This window comes from Notothenia rossii, assembly GCF_949606895.1.
Source record: "Notothenia rossii genome assembly, contig: scaffold_108, whole genome shotgun sequence".
NCBI lineage: Eukaryota > Metazoa > Chordata > Actinopteri > Perciformes > Nototheniidae > Notothenia > Notothenia rossii.
In genome coordinates, this window is record NW_027640080.1 from 130,910 (window position 1) to 153,356 (window position 22,447).

The 22,447-nt window shown below is 39.8% G+C and overlaps 1 protein-coding gene across 1 annotated transcript in view; it reads left to right on the plus strand.

Moving 5' to 3' along the window:
* The window catches only part of LOC307027117 (RNA binding protein fox-1 homolog 1-like), a gene marked incomplete at both ends in the record, with an annotated part of 52,056 nt that overhangs the window by 21,399 nt on the left and 8,210 nt on the right, over positions 1–22,447 (plus strand). The window contains 2 exon segments of the mRNA XM_079695310.1: positions 3,680–3,837; positions 3,839–3,849. Coding sequence (XP_079551436.1) covers positions 3,680–3,837; positions 3,839–3,849 — 169 coding nt within the window.

Genomic DNA, 22,447 nt, shown 5'->3' on the forward strand with positions numbered 1-22,447 from the left:
TGCCAGAGCATGTGAGAAAACGAGAAGCATGCCTGCAAGTGGGAGTGCAACTGCTGTTGCGCCTCGGCTTGTTGACAAAAAAGACGCCAGAAGCGAAATTTTGATGTATTTTAGCTATACCTCTGACAGTGAGGGCAAGCCGACGGACACCACGAGGCCTGTCTGTAAGAAATGTTTTGAATTTTATTTAATACAAATTCTTGTCATTTATTTTATTTATTGTTCTCATTGTTTAAAAGTTTGTGTTATAGTTATGGTTCTGGTGTGAAATAAAGCACAATAATTACATTTAAGACTGTTTCGAAAAATAATCGGAATTCTTGTCTTGGTATCGAAACCAAAATGTTGGTATCGTGACAACACTGCTCCTGACAGTTAAACCTGATATTTAGTAGGTATTGAATGCTGGTAATTCTGACGTAATTTGGCCGGTCAAAGTTGTGTGGGGTTGGATAAAATCTCTCTGTTATTTTCGTCCCATGTTACTTTCGTCCCAGCTCTACGTGTGTATGTGTGGTGTCAGTATGAGAGGATGACAGCGCGTCTAATTTTGATGTGGCCCAAGAGCCAATCACAATAATATCTGCGATGCAGTGAACCAATCACCTTTGAGGGGGGGGGGGGGGGAAACCTATCGTTGATTAAACATTATCCAGTGTTTCCCTTACCATTGTCTTGGAGGGGCGCTGCGCTCCGCCAACTGAGCCCCGCGCCCCCCCCTGAAATTGAAAGTGTTTAAATAATATATATATATTTTTTTTAAATATATATATATTTAAATATATATATAGATATATATATATATATATATATATATATATATATATATATAAATATATAGCACCAAATTGCAAATAATATATAACTACTGTCACTTTTCACATTGAACATGTGCTCTTTTATTAAATAAACTAAACGCTTTCATTTTAAGTTGTGAGTTTATTGTTTTTGACCCTAAGAAACACTGATGCATTAATCAATAACAATAATCCACAGCTCCTCTCTCTGCTCCAGAGGATTTAAAAAATATATATCCCAATGCCACAAAAATGCATCAGTGACGTGGTTGAAATCTTGTCTCCAGAAAACAAAAAACTGAAACAAGCGGTATCAGTGACTGTGTGTTTGATGTGGCTCTTTGCAGTAACATAGACAAAATGTGGCTCTTAATCTCTGACTGGTTGGCCACCCCTGGTTTAGGTGATGTCCCCTGTAAGCCCAGCATCAGCCCATAACATCTTCAAGTAGCTGCTCAGGTTCATGGAGGGATGCTTTCCCGTTGTGAGTAACCTGCCACTGGCTGGAGAATTTGCGTGAATTTGCATACCAAGTGGACGTCTCAATTTGATTGAGAGGATAGTCATACAATTGCCGGAGAAATCCCATGTTAGCTCGGTCAATAATGTGGAAATTTCCCTTACTACAGGGCAAACATGTGCTGGTGAGGAGCGACAACCGCACCACAGTGGCATACATCAACAGGCAGGGCGTAGTCCGCTCCGCCGCCTTGTTGAGCAGAGAATGTGTTGTCTCTGAAGGCCCTCCACATCCCGGGGCTGGAGAACAGGGGGGCCGACCTCATGTCGAGAGGCGGGCCCCTGCCAGATGAATGGATGTTTCACCCGGAGGTGGTGAAGCAGATCTGGGCCCAGTTCGGGAAAGCGGAGGTGGACCTGTTCGCCAACCGGCGCAACAGCCACTGTACCCTATGGTTTTTCCTGGCTTGGCAGGACAATCCACCCTTGGGGGTGGACGCATTTGCACACGAGCCATGGCCAAGATACTGCTTAACGCCTTTCCACCGCTGCGTCTCATTTTACCCCTCCTAGGTGAGACGAGAACGATTGGCTGTCATCCTGGTAGCCCCAGGTCGCAGCTCGGCTCCGTGGTATATGGATGTGACACAGATAATGGTGGGCCAGCCCTGGACGGTTCCTCAGGTCTAGGGGGCTTTGTCTCAGGAAGCAGGTGCAATAGGGTCGTTACCCACTCTGGGACAACCTCTCCAGGCTTGGCTCCTGAGAAGGACCGGCTGAGACGGGTTGGACTGTCTGACAAGGTTATTCAGACTATCCAGGCAGCAAGAGCAGGACCCACCACAGCCGGTTACAGGCCGAAGTGGTTGGGATTCCATCGGTGGTGTGAAGAAAGGAGTCTAGAGCCTCTATCCTGTATGTTGGGCTCTATTCTGTCCTATTTAAAGATAATGGTGGACAGGGGGCTTGCTCATTCCACAATTAAAGTGTATACAGCAGCCATCTCATGAGGGATTTGGCGGCCCTCCTTCCAGGTGACACACAGAGAAGCTCCCCACGGCATCCAGGAACTAAGTGAGGGGGGGTCATCAGACTTTAAGGGGAGCCAGGCCACTCGTCCCTGAGGTCAAGGTGACAAAAGATGAATTGGAACAATTACCAGCCTCTCTCCTCTCCTTGTCTCTCTTTGAGAAACTCTTATCCTTTGGCTCAAACCTTCCATTTTCATCAGGTCAATGAATGATTCACTGTATCTATTAGCATTTTATTAGATCTCCTTTTTGAAGATATGTATAATTAGGCATGGCTATGGCACCTCCATCTCCTTCTCCACCTTCACTCACCCCAGTTCTCAAATTAAGCTTTGCGTCAGTCATCCCCAATTAAGATGAATGATAAGCTAATAACCAAACCACAGCAATAGCTCCACTCTCTCTTTATTCTGTCTTTCTGCTCACATTCTGTTTCCACAACTGCAAACAGCAGAACACCTTCTTTACATAATCCAAATGTTAATGTAAAATACAGGTAAACAGCCTTTTTGGATTAGATTATATCAGATTCAACTTTAATGTCATTGCAGTACAAGTACTAAGAAAACAAAATGCAGTTAGCATCTAACCAGAAGTGCAAAAGGAGCAGTAAAGTGCAACGTAATGTCCAATATAATATAAATATACATCTGAGAGATATAATTGAACAGTTTATAGTGGTATATAAATAATAAATAGCAGGATAGAAATTGAATACACTATAGCAGGTAGACAGTATACTATATAGACAGTATAATACAGACACTGTAGACAGAATAAATATGAATACAAAATTCAACAATTAAATAAGAATAAACATGTTGTTACAGTATGAATAGAAAGACCAAAAGCTGACCAACAGTATTAGCCTCAGTGTTGTGCATCGCTCCAAAGTGTTGCTCAAAGTTCAAACTATTATAACTTAGACCTCAATTGCCACTAACCTTTGACACGCAAATATCTGCTGTATGAACATTACAAGCAGAGTTTGTAACCATAGAAATAAACTGTCTGTTTTCATTGCGTATCATGTGAATGTCACTACTAAATAACATCTGTTTGCATCTCATATATTCATCTATTATTACAATAACACGTCTTTTATTTCACTGTTCAGCATTCAATTTGACGTCCTTTTTTAGCTCATCTTATTCTATTTAATTTGCATATAGTTAAATTATCCTGCAGTTTCTTTTTGCGTTATTTAAAAAGAAAATGTAATAGTTTAATGTCTTACATACAATATATTTACGTTGCATTATTGCAATTGTTGGAGGAGCCTGTGAATTAAGTTTGTATTTGCATATCTACACTGTAGCTGCATATGGCAATAAAGGCCCCTTCCAACTTTGAGCTTTTAGCAGGAATGTTTTGGGGTCTTGGTGACCTCAGGGTCCGTGTTCATATTCTTCTGTCCTCTGCCTCCAGTACCAGGTTTCTCCTACCCAGCAGCTAGTGCAGCAGCAGCGTACAGAGGAGCCCACCTAAGAGGTCGAGGACGGACCGTGTACAACACATTCAGGGCGGCTGCTCCCCCCCCCCCAAATCCAAGCGTACGGAGGGTGAGCATTGCTTCCTGCTCCTGTTGTCATGTTCTCCTTTTGGCTTTCTCCCTCTGTCCGTTCTTTATCCAATGGCAGAGTCAGCGGTGCGATGCATGTCTGCCGCGCCACACAGCGATAACCCCCCCCCCCCCCCCCCAACTCCAACAGCATGCTGAAGCAGCCAACAGGCATGTTCCCAGACATGTGCCTCTGCACGGACTCATGGGAAATGATTCGGCCTCGTATTCTGGTGTCATTGGAAGAGGCTGTGTTCATGTAGGGTGGTCCTTTACTTTGGGACCACTTTTCCAGTTTAGTCTATTGCCAACATAGTGCACCCTGAAATGTTGAGTACACCAAAGCTTTATGTTAGGAATGTATAGTAGCCTACGGGTCCCCAGCACATAGAAACTACCGGATGCTAACTTGCTGGGCAATTTGCACGATTAGCATAAGTTGCGTTATTAAAATGAATGGCATTATAGATATGTAAAAAAAAGTAAAACGATGACATGTCCGATTTGGACAATTTTGGAATGCTCTTGGGTGTTTTTGAGGAGGCTGAATCCATTTCTGACATGTTCAGGAAGTCAAATTGTAGTTTAAACTGGAAAGTGGCCATATTTTGATTTCAATGAGCAATGTCATTGGATATAGAGAGCACAAGATGAAGATTATTATCTCTACTGTGGACAATTATTTGTGTAATTTAGGCGACAAAATGATCCGGTCCCCTAAATCTTACAAATCGACCCTAAATATCAAGTACAAATATTAGCATTTTTCTAGTTAAAACAGAAATGTATGATACTGAAAATGTCAGAAATTGACTCCCCATTAACGGTAATTCATGCTAATTAGTGCAATATTTGCTAAATGTGCAAACAAATGTGAGTTAGCGTCTAGCAGTTTCTATGTGCTGGGGACACGTACTATATATTTCTAACATAACACTTTGGGGTCCTTCCGGGTTCTCGATAGGACTCTGGCCACTAAACTATTTCCCAGTGCCACAAAATAAATAAAAGCATCTTCCTATCCCGGCAGCAGCTCTGGCCGACCCTCCATGACTGACCGCCCTGGAGACGAGCCAAGCAGAGCAGTGCATTGTGGGCAGTCAGATCTGATTTGCCATTATTCTGTTTTTATTTTTATTTTGCTCTTTATGACTGCAAGCAAATGGACACTAAGGAGGCTGGCTGGGAATCTATTCAGGAATGGAAGCAGATTTTTGTTCTGCTCACAATAGGAAGCTTTATTTTTGAATGCAGTGATTTCCAGAATTTGGCAAAAGAAAGTGTGATTTATTGTGTTTTTATTTTCTACTGTGATGTGAATATTAGGAGTTGGTTCATGGTGATAAACAGCAGGAGAAAACATATCAAGATAAAATAAACTGACTTTGTGAATATAACAAACTTAAAACAGCTCCAGTCATCAGTTAGCTTGTTTCCTCTGCACTGTCACACAACATTTTAATTGATATTCACAGGGAAAACATTTGGTTTCATTGCCTAAGCCTAACAAAACAATTCATAATGCTTTGCATTTCTGCTGGTGCTAAACAACACTGATATGAATTGTATTCATATGAAGTTGACTTTTAACATACATAGTCTTTCCACCTTCTCTTTTATCGTCAAGCGTAAAGATGGTTTTGACAATATAATATTTTCTGCATGCAAATTCAAAATGTACCTTCACAAAGAGGAATGGAAACATACATTTCTTGTGACTGAGGACACCACAGGAATTGGCAACACATGTAAATTACAAGCATCCTTGTCAATAGCTGACCTCAATTAAACAAAAATATATATGTTATTCATTTTAAAATGAATAATTTTTTCCTTTTACACCCTTTATTTAGTCATTCTAAGAAAATATATAATTTCTTAGTTACATTACATCTGAAGAAAAATGTTAGCATATATTAGGACTGTCAAGTTAACGCGTTAATAACACCACTAATTATTTTAACGTGCGATTAACGCATGTGTATTTGTCGTCGGCCCGCCCCGTAGTTTCAGAGCCCAAAGGCTTGACGTTGTTGTTGTTGTTGTTGTTAGTTGGATGGTGGCAGATTATAGCGAGAGATATGGATACAAAAAAAGGTGTTTTAAACAGCAAGCCAAGCACACAGCTGATGCTGACAGCCCCGCTCCAGCCGCTCACTTGCGGCAGACCACGCTTGAAAGTTTGCCGGGGAGAGGCCTGGACACGGCGTCTACGAGCAGCTTTCAACAGCGATAGCTAAATGGGTGGCGGTGGCTCATTCGGATCGCATCCAACGTGTCGACTGCACATCACAGCGCATTATTTTGACCCTTGTGGGAACTTCAGTCTCATGCTTTGACTGTTATGAAGACAGAGGAGCGGCATTTCGCCGACAAATATAAACAGGCTTGTCTGTTTGAGCAACTGGCTCAGTGCAGAGAAGTACACAGGGCTGGGAGAGAGTGTAACGGCCCGTCTACACTACAGGCATCAACAAATCTTGAAGCTGGGCGTGTCTGAGGCTTGGCGATTTCTCGCGCCCAAGGCGACCAACAACCAATCAGGAATCTCCCAGGAATCTCCTGCCCCCGGCATACAAATCCTGTCCATTCAATGTTAAAACGAAGTAAACTGGATATAAACTCCCCAAACAGGTGAAAACCTACCAGTTTCACCAACTGTCTCTGCCACCTCCCGCCATGCCTGGTTCCTCCGGTTTAGGTCCCGGTAGGTGTTAACTGTGTTCGTTATTCTCCCGACCAGGAGAGAAGCTTTAAAATAGGAGACTAAATGGAGTCTCTGTGAAAGTTCAATTGGGTACTTTAATTTAAAAAGGCGCGGGTTGGACACAAGCATGATATTGTTCAGTCAGACAAACAGCTGTGATCTGGCTCTCCTCGATAGGGAAGAGAAGAGAATGGATCTCTCCTCCGGTGCTGTTTATACATCCTCTGCTGGCTCCTCCCCGCCAGCCGGCTCACCTCGTCTCCAATGTCCGTTATTGCATTTAAACAGAGGATAGGTTCTTTTCACATTCAATATATGCTTAACACGCCGTTTCTCCTCATATTCTCTTTCATCACTTTTCATTTAACACATTCTAAACGCTGTAATCAATACTCTAAACAATACTTCTCGGCTCGTTTGGTTTCCGGTCATTCCGGATGTTGTCACATGCTACTCTCGTCTGTAAACAATAATGTATTCAAATAAACTGTACCTTCATTTAATATTCAGCATGGTAGTATCTCGACATCTTTAGTTGTAGTGTTAAATCAGTAGGCTTCGGTTTTGAAGGATTATTTGAATTATTTGAAGGATTAAAGTAACGTGGTATGGCAGGAAAGTTCAATCTGGTATATTCCCTTTTAATGTCACCTTATATATATTCATGTGTGTTGAATTAGAAGGGACAAAGTATCTTTTCCCTCCCCCAATATATTGAGGTGAAGTCCTTGTGTATAGAGAGAGAGGTGAGAAGGGGACACCCTTATTTGGAGATAGTGCCGAAACTCTGGAATGTTTCCCTCGTAAAAGAAGGGTGTGCGCTACACAATCTTGTAGCAGATGTGTGTGTGTGTTTTCATTGCAGTAAAATATATGTGCTACAGGATTACTGGTCAACTATACCTCTGTTCTTATTCTTTCATGTGTGGGTACTAAATGGCTACAAACATTGTGGAGAAATTAGCTTAAACATCTTTCATTACTCTATATGAAATGGAAGCAGTTTTTTATGACAGGGACGAGAGAGTTGGGGGAGGGAGCGCATTCCGAAGAGTTTCAGCAGGTCAATTATCAGGGGAATCGACTTGTTTTCAATAGATGTGTGTGGTTGGTTACTTTGTATTAATAATAACAGTATGTGTAAAGGAAGCTGGAAATATACAATGTGAAACCTTTTTAATTGAAGTAAAGATGTGAACAATAGCTCAAACAAATGGAAAGGCTGTAAGACAAATGAGTGGATTCTCTGTATTGGGCCTGTGTGAAGTTTGACTATTTGAAAAGCATCTCTAATACTGCTTAAGAGCATAGGTAATGTGTTCCTCGTTATTATTGATATGAAAGTAATTAACATGTATTACGTATATTTAGCCAACTATAACAACTATATCTTGAAACATACTTTTAACTTGTGTGTGGTAACCTGAAGGGGGGAAGATGGACCCAGGGACAAAGGGCCATAAAAGGGGTGTGGGCTGGCTACAAGATGTGAACGAGGTTTCTTCTGCTGTGTCGCACTGATTGGGTGCGACAGGCCATGTGTTGGTCTCTGCCAATAAGATGACCTCGGGGGGAAAGCCCGCACACACCCCCTCCTGTGTTTTTAGTATGAAACACTGTGTTTTCCCGGGGTTCGACCTCTTTTTCTTCAGGCTGACCAGGAGGGTAGGACAGAGAGAGAGCAGGAAGTACTTCCTTTGTCTTTGTGTTTGTATGTGTATTTTGTGTTGTAAATGTTTATCATTAAAGCAAGATTATTGTTTAACTTGTATTCTGGTGTTTCTTAATCCCTTCCTTTTTCACGAATTCACCCAGCTTATCAAACGACACGCGGAGACGAGGTTGGTTTTCAACATCCTCCAAATCTCCAACAAATGGTGACCCGACGTTTCTGAGTGGGGTGTTTTCGGGGAAGAGACCACCAGCAGCAAGCGGACGGAATAGTCCAGGGCTAAACATCTCGGCTTCTTCTGACAACTAACAACAGAGCTCTGACAATAACAGGTAAACAGATGCCAGTTTAATTCGAAATCTGTGATTTGACCATATTCCAAATTTTAGGGTTGTCAGACGAAGTTTACAGTGTTTTTTATAGTAACAATGCAAATGCGTGTTTTAGTTGTTAAAACCGGATATTGAGTTCCGGCAGGCCAGAAGGGTATTAAAGTCCCTGGCTTGAAAGTGGAGGTATAAGAGTCCCCACAGTTAAAATCGGATATCGAGTTCCGACAGGCCAGAAGGGTATTGAAGTCCTGGGCTTGAAAGTGGCGGTATAGAGTCCCCACAGTTAAAATCGGATATCGAGTTCCGACAGGCCAGAAGGGTATTGAAGTCCCGGGCTTGAAAGTGGCGGTATTGAGTCCCCACAGTTGAAATAGGATATTAGGTTCCTAACGGGCCAGAAGGGTATTAAAGTCCCTGGCTTGAAAGTGGCGGTATTGAGTCCCCACAGTTAGACTGTCTAGAGTAGTCAGTTGGTTGTATTAAGTCTCCATATAAGACTGACCCAAAATAACGAATCCACAGCTCGACGGGGCTGGAGATGAGTTATTTGTTATAAGTGATCCAAAGGAGAGTAACGCAAACTTCAGAAAGTCATTCTGAAGTGACCGGGCCTCACTATATCCTTTGGTGTGTTGTGAATATTTACTGGTAACAAGGACAGTAAGTCAGATCAATAGATATGAAGTCTGTGAATATTGACTGGTAACAGAAATAGCCTAAGTCAGATGAATAGATACGAAGTCATAATGAAAGGAGAATTTTAACGACAGGAGCGTGAGTTAAGAGCTTACGAGGACAGTGGGTTCGAGCAGAAAAATTGAATAAAAGGATAGCAGAAGTGTTAATTGTTGAAAGAAGCCCCCTTTTCCAAAGGAGAGGCTGAGAGCTACAGCGGGGGAGAGAGAAGGGGTTGTCAGTATTTGTCTGTGAGAGTTCCCCCCACCCTTTTTCCTCTCGAGAGCAGCAGCGGCCCTGAGGGTGTCTGCTTGCTTTTGTCTCTAGTGATCTGAAGTTGGACTGAAATACATAGAAAATGAACAGATCAAGGTGTGATTTGAAGTGGTAGATATATTGAAATTAATAAACAATGATTTGCTGTTATTTAAATATAGTCTTTGAGAACTGATTGATACCGTTGCATTGCGTTGTGAATTTCATAGTATTTGTCATTAACTAAGGATTGTACTTAATTATACTTCAAGGAAAATTATGTTACATACAGTAACCTTAGGGGAAAGTAAAAAGAGATTTACTGAGAATATGAAGTACATTAAAGTTAAGGTTTTATTCAAATTAAATATGATAGGTGGATTTTTCCATCTAGAATACGACATGGAAAGAGGAACATTTGTTAGACATGAAATAACGAACTCATTGGAAGAAATATATATATTGAGAGGTTATTTAGGAGTTGTTATCATATACAGTTACTCTCAGTTGAGGGTTGTTTAAAGTAGATAGGAAACGGAAAACGTAAATGATTCACCACAATGGTGTTTTTTAGTTTATGAAGAAGAAGTAGACAGTAAAAATAATGTTTTTGTAAATGTGTCAGTCAGAGAGAATCTATTCATGTTTAAGCATGACAGAGGTCCTGCACGAGGTTTTGCTCCAGCCATCTCACACAGTTTCACAAAGGGGTGATTTGTGAGGGGCTGGAGCGGAGGCAGCTGCAGGGCGCAGTGAGACAGAAAGACAGGAGAAATGAGACGGTTTGAAGAAGTATAGAGAGAGTACAGGTTATATAGAGTTACTACTATTCTGGAAAATGTCATATTGTTTTGTGAGTAACATGAAATAAGAATATATTTACTAGATATAAGAACAACAGGCTTATCTAGGTTAACAGAACATTGCTATTAACCAGTTTCAGCTGCAACTATCCTGTCTTTGTTCTAAAGAGAACGTACGTTGCATTTACAATTAATATTAAGAAATGTTCACAATTGATACCATTAAAGACCGTTTGGGATTAATAGGACGAGTTTGTCATAAACATTCGTGCTTAGATGGAATAAAAGTGTTGAGAGATGTTCTCAAAAATGGGAGTTTTCACAATGCTTTTAGTTTTTATTAAAACAATTAAGTAATAAGGACAGAAAAATGTTCCGTGATGATTTATTTAGGTTTCAGCTTTAGTAATAATAAAGATTACATTTTGTAATAATTCCTTTAAGTGTTCCAAAATATATTCAATAACTGTAGTCAGATTACTTGTTTTAAATATATAGCGCTGGATACAGTTAGTTTTGTATTCTGTTACAAATCTAACCATGCTTGTAACACACAACTTAGATAAACAATTTGAAAAGAATAGAATAAGCAAGAAGATTAAAGATGAATCTATAGTGGTTAAGAAAAGTTTTTGTTTTGCCTATTAACTAAGAACTGAAGTAATGAAGAATAGGAAGACTGTTACCATTAATGGGTTTAACATTCACATGTTTCAGCATTCCTGACCATATAGACACTCAGCTGTTTTATTTTGTCACCCGCTGGGGGAGAGATTTACATTGAGTTTTTCTCAGTAGCTGATTTGCTGTGATTACTGCAGCATTGGATAGTTGTGCGCCACCTTTGGGTTGTACTCTGAATCAGGGTGTTGGTGAAAAGTTGCTCATTGCAAACAGAAGAACTGTGCAAAGAACACATCTCAGAGGAGGGTTTCACAGTTTGCTTGTGCCTCGTTGTCAAGGCAACAGTGGTGTGAAGAGGTACTGCAGTTTTGGGGGATTTCTGCGGCACAGAGGACAACGTGTGTCTGCTGATTGTATCACATTGATCCAGAGGTCCCTTCCCCCTCAGGACATCCCAATGCCAGAGAGAGTTTCCTTGGAGCCCACTGACCAGGGCCGGTTCTAGCTTTTTGGGGGCCCTGCCACTGACTACAGCTGAAGAGGACAATGAATCATTGACTGTTCTCAATATGACAAGATCTTGAGACAGGCTGGTCTCAGTCTGTTCAGACTCTGAAGAAATCATGCAATGATTTTACAGCATAACTGTGCAAGAGTTTATCAGAAGGTGGTGTAGAACGGTATGCTTAGTGTTTAAGAAGGGAGGCTGATTGTTTAATGATGGTCTGGAATGCTGAAAGGGTTAAGGTTTAATATCCTTGTTTGGCAAACAAGACATCTGATTATTATGTCACACATGATAATCTTGACATAGTGACTAGCTATGGGTAAACGTGTGGACGTTATACCATTATTATCATGAACTAAAAATAAATAGGGAAATAGTATCTGGTTAAAGATGAATGGATTTCATATCCTAGAGAGGATTAGTTATATTGTGAATACTTCACAAGGTATTTACTAATGTATTTTGAAGAACACACAAGAACACAGGTCCAGTTTTGTTTTTTTCTAGATTACATTTTCCATTACCAAAACTGTTCAGCTTAGGTCTAGCTTTAGACTTTGATAGTAAAAGAGTATTTAGGCTTATTTTTGTATATCTGACATTTTTTAAATATGTTGGTTATTCACTAGATAGAAAGATGGCATTACTCTCTATTTGTTAAGAACATTTCTGGAGATTAAATATTTGTTTCATTCCTAATATTCCTATTTAGGATGTAATTTGAGAGTAACAAGGCTGATGCTGAAATTGGAAAATATGTTAGTGGTTTACATGATGTAAACAAAAAAAAAAAAAAAAAAAAAAAAAGATGTTGTTTGTTCAACCTCCAGTTAGATCTGGAACAGTAATAATGATTGATTTGGCCAAAGCTTAGTTTAACATCCTGATGTAACATTATGAGGTATGTTCACTTCTAAGGGTAAACAAATTGATAAAATGAATTATTATTATTATTATTGATTAATTTGGAATATTAATTCAAAAGGCCGTTTTCTGCAGGTTCACTTAAGAATGCCTTGCATGAACATTTGTCAGAACATTTGTTATTGTGTTTCCTAGGGGCGGTATATTAATAAAGTGTATTGATCATTTGTTTGTTAAACATCTGAAGAAAATGGTGCTGCGAACACGAGAAAAACTTTGTTGCATTGGTTGACATCAACACAATGATGTCACTAGTACAACTCAAGCTAGTAGAATATTAAAGTCTCTGCAGAGCACGACACATGGCCAATGAAACTGAGACCAAATGACCTTTGACCCTGACTGACAGTGTGACTTGAAAAAAGCACTATCAATGACTGACTCTGGGGCTGACCAAACTTGACTTTACAACCTGACAGTGTGGGTGTGAATGAATTTCTGCATGTGATCAGTGTAACTGCATGATTCTAAAACAATAACTAACCGAGCATGTCTTTGGACTAATACATTATTTTGGAGCTCCATGGGAAACACAGGTTTCCTACAATTCCACACATTTGGAAAAACGCACATGTGACCTGTTTCTAATTCCCACAGGAGTTGGCGGTTTGCAAATGTAAAACTCAAACTAAAATCTAAAGATTCTGTTTCTTTTAGGACTGCCAGCTGGAAATTAACACTTATTTTCCCTGGAGTGTTTACTGTGAAAAATGATGGATATACTTTTGTGAATGATGTTTGGTATTTTCTTATAACCACTGGTTACCTGAAGGTTTTCTTCCCATACAGAATTGTATTACACATGTTTACATGTGTAAAAAGGGGGAGTGTGGGATTTTTTCATTTAGGGACTGGAAGAAACTTGCCGCCCCAACTCAGATGTTCAATCTGACCATTGATTGACAGTTTTAGATTTAACCTGCTCCATATCTGGGGATAAGATAATGTTTGATTAATGTTGACATGTTTCTAATATTGATTGAGTTATAACAGGTAACACAGATGCAGAATCAGTGGCCAAGGGGCTACTGAGAGAGGTAATTCCAGAATGAGAATGAGAAGGTGAACTGTGATAATGAAAACAATTTTGTAATATTTCAACAGGTATTAAAGTAACTGAGGTTTGAAATGTAGAAAGAACATATTACAGCTAAGTTAAAACATAGTAATGTAATGAGATAGAATTTAATTTAGACAACATCTTGTAACTAGCCTGGTAAAGAAGTAAAAGCCATAGACTGTTTAGATCATTATGGGGATGTACATTTAATTTAAAGTCATAATAGAAAGACATTTGATGACAGTATGTTGGATTTCTGTATTCATTTTTCAGCTTGATAATATCCAAGCAGTGACAGGTAGAAGCAGTCTCGCCTGGAAATTATTCACTTTGTCAGTATCATGATTTTAGTTGTTTTTAATCCATAACATTAGTGTGTTCCATTACCAGAGACGTTAGCAGTTCATATTATATTTAGATTTTAAATGGGATCTCAAGGATTTCATTTATAATAACACAGATGCTTGTCAGGAATTCAGAGCTATTGAGATATGTTATTTAGTTCACCTGAAGATGTTGGGGTTTATTTTGTTGACACAGGCCAAGTATTAGAATTCTGAAGCGGCCTACCAGTGGTGGGTCAAACCCCTGAGGGCCCAGAAGCCCTGAGCGTAGACTTGAGGGGTGGGTATCAGATTTCTCCACACAGGTTGCTGACGCCAAAAGGGCGACCCGAGGAGCAGGAGGTCGAAACAGCGGAGTTCGTCTGGCTGAAGGTCAAGAGGCCTACGTGGCTCAACTCCAGGTTCTCCGGCCTCTACAGAGTGACCCAGAGGACATCTCATGCAGTCCGCCGAGGAGCAAAGGGGGACATCTGGTACTACTGGAGCCAGTGTGCGGCGAGGAACACTCCGGCTAGGACCTTGGAGGACATCAGGATGGACCTGGCTATCGTCAACGCGGACATCCCTACAGCAGACGACTTGGAAGCAGGCATCAGCGGACTGGAGGAGAAGGACCTCGCGGACATCCCTACAGCAGACGACTTGGAAGGAGGCGTCAGCGGGCTGGGGGACTTCTCGAGGCAGCAGAGGAGTCTACTTCTCTCTGATCAGATTAATCAGTTCCACCTTTGAAGGAAAGGCCGCATCTCCCCCTCCCTATCAGCTGCCCTTGTTGGCGTATTCCGCTGAGGGGGGGGGGGGGGGGGGGCCTGATGATTCAACAACACGGAAGGATGCTGCTTTCTGGCACTCAGGCTCTCACTCTGATAGTTCCTTCACTGTCATTGGAGGTTGTTTTCTGTTCTCAAGGGTTTAATGAAGGGGGACAGACACAGTATCAAAGAAGGACAGTAGTTTTGTTTCAAATGTCTTATGTGTGTTGGTCTCGTTAATGCGAGACCAAAAAGGGGGAATTGAAGGATTATTTGAATTATTTGAAGGATTAAAGTAACGTGGTATGGCAGGAAAGTTCAATCTGGTATATTCCTTTTAATGTCACCTTATATATATTCATGTGTGTTGAATTAGAAGGGACAAAGTATCTTTTCCCTCCCCCAATATATTGAGGTGAAGTCCTTGTGTATAGAGAGAGAGGTGAGAAGGGGACACCCTTATTTGGAGATAGTGCCGAAACTCTGGAATGTTTCCCTCGTAAAAGAAGGGTGTGCGCTACACAATCTTGTAGCAGATGTGTGTGTGTTTTCATTGCAGTAAAATATATGTGCTACAGGATTACTGGTCAACTATACCTCTGTTCTTATTCTTTCATGTGTGGGTACTAAATGGCTACAAACATTGTGGAGAAATTAGCTTAAACATCTTTCATTACTCTATATGAAATGGAAGCAGTTTTTTATGACAGGGACGAGAGAGTTGGGGGAGGGAGCGCATTCCGAAGAGTTTCAGCAGGTCAATTATCAGGGGAATCGACTTGTTTTCAATAGATGTGTGTGGTTGGTTACTTTGTATTAATAATAACAGTATGTGTAAAGGAAGCTGGAAATATACAATGTGAAACCTTTTTAATTGAAGTAAAGATGTGAACAATAGCTCAAACAAATGGAAAGGCTGTAAGACAAATGAGTGGGTTCTCTGTATTGGGCCTGTGTGAAGTTTGACTATTTGAAAAGCATCTCTAATACTGCTTAAGAGCATAGGTAATGTGTTCCTCGTTATTATTGATATGAAAGTAATTAACATGTATTACGTATATTTAGTACGTGTGTTTTTAGTATGAAACACTGTGTTTTCCCGGGGTTCGACCTCTTTTTCTTCAGGCTGACCAGGAGGGTAGGACAGAGAGAGAGCAGGAAGTACTTCCTTTGTCTTTGTGTTTGTATGTGTATTTTGTGTTGTTACTGTTTATCATTAAAGCAAGATTATTGTTTAACTTGTATTCTGGTGTTTCTTAATCCCTTCCTTTTTCACGAATTCACCCAGCTTATCAAACGACACGCGGAGACGAGGTTGGTTTTCAACATCCTCCAAATCTCCAACAGTTTGCACCACTCCATATCATTTCGCTACTAAATTCACCTCTTTAGGAAATCGTATATTAGCCACATGCTAAATGCTAACCGGAGATGAAGGATTTTCAGAATAAAAGCTTAACTGCTTGTGCACAAGAATTTCTGGTTTTTCAGTATAAAAGAGCATTAAAACTGACGGCATGTTTAAACTACATTTCCCCATTAAAACATTGATTTTAATTTCTAACAGTCCCTCCTTACACACCTAAAAGGTGTGTATAATACTGAAATCAATGTTCTTCATCTGAACTTTGCATATTACATATCTCATATTAACAAACATACAATCAAATGGAATGGTTTTACAGCCGGCTTTACAAAAATACAAAATAAATTCTTGTCTGTGTTCAAACATAAAAGTTTTCCCTTGTGCATAACTTCTAGTGTTTACATTCAATATCATTCTTCAAAATAGCAGCAATGGCTTGGTATCAGAACATTTCTTCCTCCCTCCTTTCACAGAAACCGTTCTCATACCACGCTCAGTGTTAAGGCACTTGTTTTTACAAAGTGAAAAGAAATAAACCATTTTAGAATAGCAATAAAATAGTAAAGTCAAATAAAATAGACCATCTTGGTATAGTATAAAATAAATTGAAAATAAAAATACACTATCTTGGAATAGTATAAAATAAATTGAAATGGATTCACTCCATTTTAGCATTTTATTTTGCTCACTTCTTCACATGATTTCATAATGTAAAGAATCACATCAGCTGGACATTCATTGATCAATCTCATCTCCGAACATCCATATCATTTAAACTAACTCATCATTGTCATCAACATCTGTATACGGGGGTTGGTCGTCTTGTTCTGCTAGCATTTGTAACTGTCTCCTCATGAGAAATGTACCCTCCCTCCTTTCATACCATTTAAGGTATGAAAGTAATATGTTCTCTAGAAGGGGCCGTCGTGATCAATCGGTACGTTCTACTCTGGGGTACGGCATTCTAGACAGTCATTTCTGGGAGAAGATTTTGGTCAGTTACAACAGTTGTAGAGTTTCATCACTTAAAAGTTCCTTCTCATTACCTTTGGGTGGTCTGTTCTAATGCAGTGATAAAGTCCCTGAAATGGTGTGAGAACCAGTGGAATATCAATAACGCATTATACTAATTTATTTTCAATTCTTGTCTACTTAAATAGCTATGCTAACCCCTTTAACAGAACCTTGGGTGCTAGAGCATGTGATAATTACTCCCTCCTTTAACAAGAACTTTAAAACAGAAGTCATTTCATTAATGGTTTGCAGTTCAATTCAGGAATTTACACCTATGGCAGATATGTTTCTCCTTTAAATAACATCTCTAAAAGTCAGGTCATCACTGATTGAATGGATGACCTTTAGGAGCTGGTGGCGCTTGTCTTTTAAAACTCATACTCCATCTGAAGCTGCAAGTAAGATTTAAAACATCTGCAGGGTGGATCGAGCGACCCCTTCTCCCTGAACGATATTTGTTGTAAAATATGCACCATCACAATGAGTGATCCAAGGCCCCCCGTGTATTACTCCTAATTATATTAGTTTTTTTTAATTAAAATGTGCAATCTCTCTTTTGTCTTTTTAAAACTCTACATCTTGGACAAAAAACAACTGTTATTTCCACCTTAATCTTCCCTCCTGAGGTAATAACCATGCTACAATGGAGAAATCAATACTCTAGATTGGAACACTATCTTTGGCTTGGTACTAGCTCTACCTTTAACATTTTCCATACAAATAAAGTAACAAATTAAATCTTACCCAAATTCACACATGAATAAAAAAACTCTTAAAAGAATAATTTGTTCATATGATGAAAAGATTGAATAATATGTTCTACCCTCAGTGTGTTTTTAGGGTTATTTAATAGTTTCCTCTTTCTTTCTTTATAAATTCACCAATTGATTAATTCATGGCTAATAAATCTTTTTCTTTACGTATTTCTCGTTGTTGAATAAGTGTGTTTATGTGTAAACTCACTCACTCCCGTTTTCCTTCTCTCCCCCTCTGGTTGTCAAGCCACGACCCCCTCACGTTCTGCCGGACCATGCCAACTCCTCCGTCCTGTCCTCTTCTCCGTCCACCTTCTCCTCAGTCCATCTGCGCTTGGATCCTTCCGCTGTAACTCTCTTCAGTGGCCCAACTGCTTTGCTTTTCATCTCCTCCTTTACAGTCTCTACTTTGTTGCATGGAGGGCGTATTCTGCTCTCATGTCCCACACTCTGCTCTTGTGTCCAAATCTTGTGGCTCAGCTTGGAACTTCATGTCCTGTGGGGGACCGATGAGAGTGTGCCTTTTTATGTCACCTGTAGTTCTGGATTCCTCAGGTGGAGATGGTTCAGCTCTGCTTCTCTGTCTGTTCGATGGAGGAGGAGGAGTCTTCCGTGGTGAGGTCTTTTGTCTGCTTGGAAGTTGGGGTCGTAGCGTTCTGACAGGCGGAGAGATAGAGAGAGAGATCTCGGGACGCATTATCTATAGTTAACACACTGAGGTAAAATAAATCCGATCTTTCCCACTCTATATTTTCCTAACCATACTATCTTTCTTTGATGTTAAATGTCATCTAAGCCCAGTTAATGTTTTCTAATAATTGTACCATATCCCTAAACATTGTTTTCACCCACTGTAACATGTTTACTCCAATTAACTTTCAGGAAACCACTTTCTTCCATACATTTAAATACCTAGATGTTTCAAGCACCACATATTTCACACACTATAAAGGAACGTCTCCATATTTTCTCCATCACTTTAAATCTCACTGTTATTTAGAACATAAGTAACTTTGGTGACTGGACATATCTGCAATGTCGCCACTGTCTGCTAGGAAATTTTGTTCATATAGTTTGTACGTACAAAGCTGTACTTTTGGGTTAGTAGCCTGTGTACTCTTATCCCTAGGGGACCCCACAATTGGTTTGGCTTTGTTCTCGTCATCATCTCTATTTTATCCCTGGTTGTGTCCGTTACAGAATTTAAATAATGAGTCCAAAAATAACATACAAAAAATTGGACTCTTTTTCAGATGTAAAACAAAAAAATAGGTTTTCACATTAATGTACAATCTATAAAAATCTATAGACAATTTGTCTTTTGAGCTGTTTCTATCTTTATCTTATTTCTATTTATTGTTTTGTTCCAGCTCTGCCAAATCAGTCCTAACTCCCAATAATGTTCTGGAAGTTGCCAGTGAAGGGTGACAATGTGTGAGGTGGTGTCAATTTGCTCCTTTTTCTTTACCTTTAAACCGGAGCGCGTGTGAAGTTTGTTACAACTTTTCACGCTTCCGTCCACCGGGGATCAGCCCACTGTCTTTTGTGAACCTTCACCCTCACCCAATCACCTGGCCGAACAGGAGTCTCTTCTGGTGTCTCGTCTGGTATCTCTGTAGTTTTCCTAGCCTGCTGTGTAGACAAAACTTGCATAATATTACTTAGAGTTCTGACATATTCATCCACTTCTATTTGTCTAATATCCAAAACTGGACCACTCCCTCCTTGGAGAAGGCCCAAGCTTTGGCATACCTCTTGTTGTTTTATGACCTATTGTTGACTACATGTTATTATTTATTAACTACGTCACTGAAATCAACATATCTGTATAATCATGACACTCCCTCCTTTGAGCATAAAGTGCTCAATTAATATTGCAATGATTACCCTATTCTGAACAGGACATGTAAAACCCATAACGTTGCATTAAATAAATATAACTTCTCCGTGTACCCACAAGGCGTACAAAAATATCATATGATGTATGGCTTTCTGATGGCATAAATGCATATTCACAAAACATTTCCCATTAGCACTTCTAATAGTTTACTTGTTTCAATAATGGCTTTTGTCATGGTATTATGCATCATCGTTGCTGCGAAAAACAATACCCCGGGTGTCGCTAATACGTCTCAATAACTCTAGGATTAGAGGATTGGTTGACACTGCTGAACTAACATATGATAAAATAATCCTTCTCCAAACTGGAGGGAAAATATGAACTATTCTCACAGAGGGTGACCTGCATGAAGGGCTGGTGCCCCTCACTCAAATGAGATATTGCCTTACGCACTACACTATAAATCAGTAAAGTTACTCAAGAATAAATAAATAAAGACTGATTCTTGAAACTGTTGTAAAAACCCTACAACTTCTTCATCAGTGTTGTGTTATTTAATCTGCGGCTCATGCCTTAAAACAGACACTTCAGACCGATTATAAAATTGTGTTTATGAGAAAAATGTAATCTGACTCCATAAATCACATAATTGTTTGATTAAAAACTACACTTCTGGCTAAGAATAAGTGAAGTTCCCCTTTAAACACAGCCCCGGTCTTCTGACGGGGTCTATCTATGTACTGGCTGGAAAATGTTGGGCCAGTCTCTGTCGCTCCGTCACATCTTGACCTCACTAGTTGTGTGGACACAATAGTTTTCTGTGTGGGGGAACAACATCACTTGTAATCTGTATCCTTCTCATAATTACAAAAATAGTCTGCTAAATGTTCTACTCTGCTACTTCTAATTGGTGGATGCTCTGTGTAAATGCAAATTCAAAGCAAAAGGAGCAAATTGAATTTGCATTTCACGAAATGGCGATTGCCCTGTCTTTGTTTTTCCACATGTGGGGTGTAAACAAGATGGCACCCGATTATTTCGCACTCTGACCTGTAGACAAAGAGATTTGTCCATGCGGCTCTCAGGTGGGAGTTTAAACAATGGCGAGGTGATCTTTAAAGGAACCGTAACAAAGTAAACCACTGGTGTGGTATTATAAACCCTGAAATCCAAGCCAAAAAAACACTTAGTTTAAAATAACAACATTTCTATCTAGCTTACTATGAAAAAAATGGGCTTTATCTTATTGATATCATCACTTAAAGTTAGGAACCCTTACGCACTAGCTATAAACCTGTTCACGTAATATTTGACTTTATAGTCGACTATGGGCTTTATCTTATTAATATCATCACTTAAAGTTAGGAACCCTTACGCACTAGCTATAAACCTGTTCACGTAATATTTGACTTTATAGTCGACTATGGTTAACTGTTGCTATTTGGACACGCCAAACTGGGACTAATATGGAGACCTATCAGCCACTGATAATAGACCGTCGTCTTATTACTGCACTGCTGCTGTAACTCCGATTACCGTAACCCACCCACAATATCTTTTTTTAAACAGAACAGTTTTAACCACTGATAAAGGCTTAGACCTTAACCAAGCCTTTCTTGAAAAGGACTTTCTTTAAAGCACTGACTTCGGTCTTAACCCTTAGTTGATTCACTATGCCCCGCTGGTTTTCACTTACTCGGCCCTTAACCGATTCGCTATGTCTCCAGATCTTAACAAAAAATCGTCAAATGGGCTATATACCCTTACGTCATAGGCTAAATAACTATTAACGTAACAAGAGACACCCATGTGAAAGCAGCAAGGACTATCCGAAGTACAATGTCCACACACTATATATTTAACATTCAACACCCACACGTGGTTAATAGCATGCAGGGTTAATGGAACAAAAGAAAGTGTGAACTCACCCTGCTTGTGACAAAACAACGCCTCGTGGTTTTAGAGTGATTATTTTATCAATTTGGGTTGTTTTAACATTAAAATGCACAGCTATTTTCAGGATCAGCCGGCTGCCATCAAACACACAAATCTAACTTTGCCTAGTTTAACTAGTGAAGAATCTTTGTCATAACAGGCATCTTCTTACCGATTGATTTGAGCTCTTGTGTGTCGAATGGCTGCAAGCGTCTCCAGGAAACAGCCGGTTGGTTTTCTCTCCTCGGTCAGCGAGATCACGTCAGGGAATTCACCAGATTGTTAACTGTGTTTGTTATTCTCCCGACCAGGAGAGAAGCTTTAAAATAGGAGACTAAATGGAGTCTCTGTGAAAGTTCAATTGGGTACTTTAATTTAAAAAGGCGCGGGTTGGACACAAGCATGATATTGTTCGGTCAGACAAACAGCTGTGATCTGGCTCTCCTCGATAGGGAAGAGAAGAGAATGGATCTCTCCTCCGGTGCTGTTTATACATCCTCTGCTGGCTCCTCCCCGCCAGCCGGCTCACCTCGTCTCCAATGTCCGTTATTGCATTTAAACAGAGGATAGGTTCTTTTCACATTCATTATATGCTTAACACGCCGTTTCTCCTCATATTCTCTTTCATCACTTTTCATTTAACACATTCTAAACGCTGTAATCAATACTCTAAACAATACTTCTCGGCTCGTTTGGTTTCCGGTCATTCCGGATGTTGTCACATGCTACTCTCGTCTGTAAACAATAATGTATTCAAATAAACTGTACCTTCATTTAATATTCAGCATGGTAGTATCTCGACATCTATAGTTGTAGTGTTAAATTAGTAGGCTTCGGTTTGCACCACTCCATATCATTTCGCTACTAAATTCACCTCTTTAGGAAATCGTATATTAGCCACATGCTAAATGCTAACCGGAGATGAAGGATTTTCAGAATAAAAGCTTAACTGCTTGTGCACAAGAACTTCTGGTTTTTCAGTATAAAAGAGCATTAAAACTGACGGCATGTTTAAACTACATTTCCCCATTAA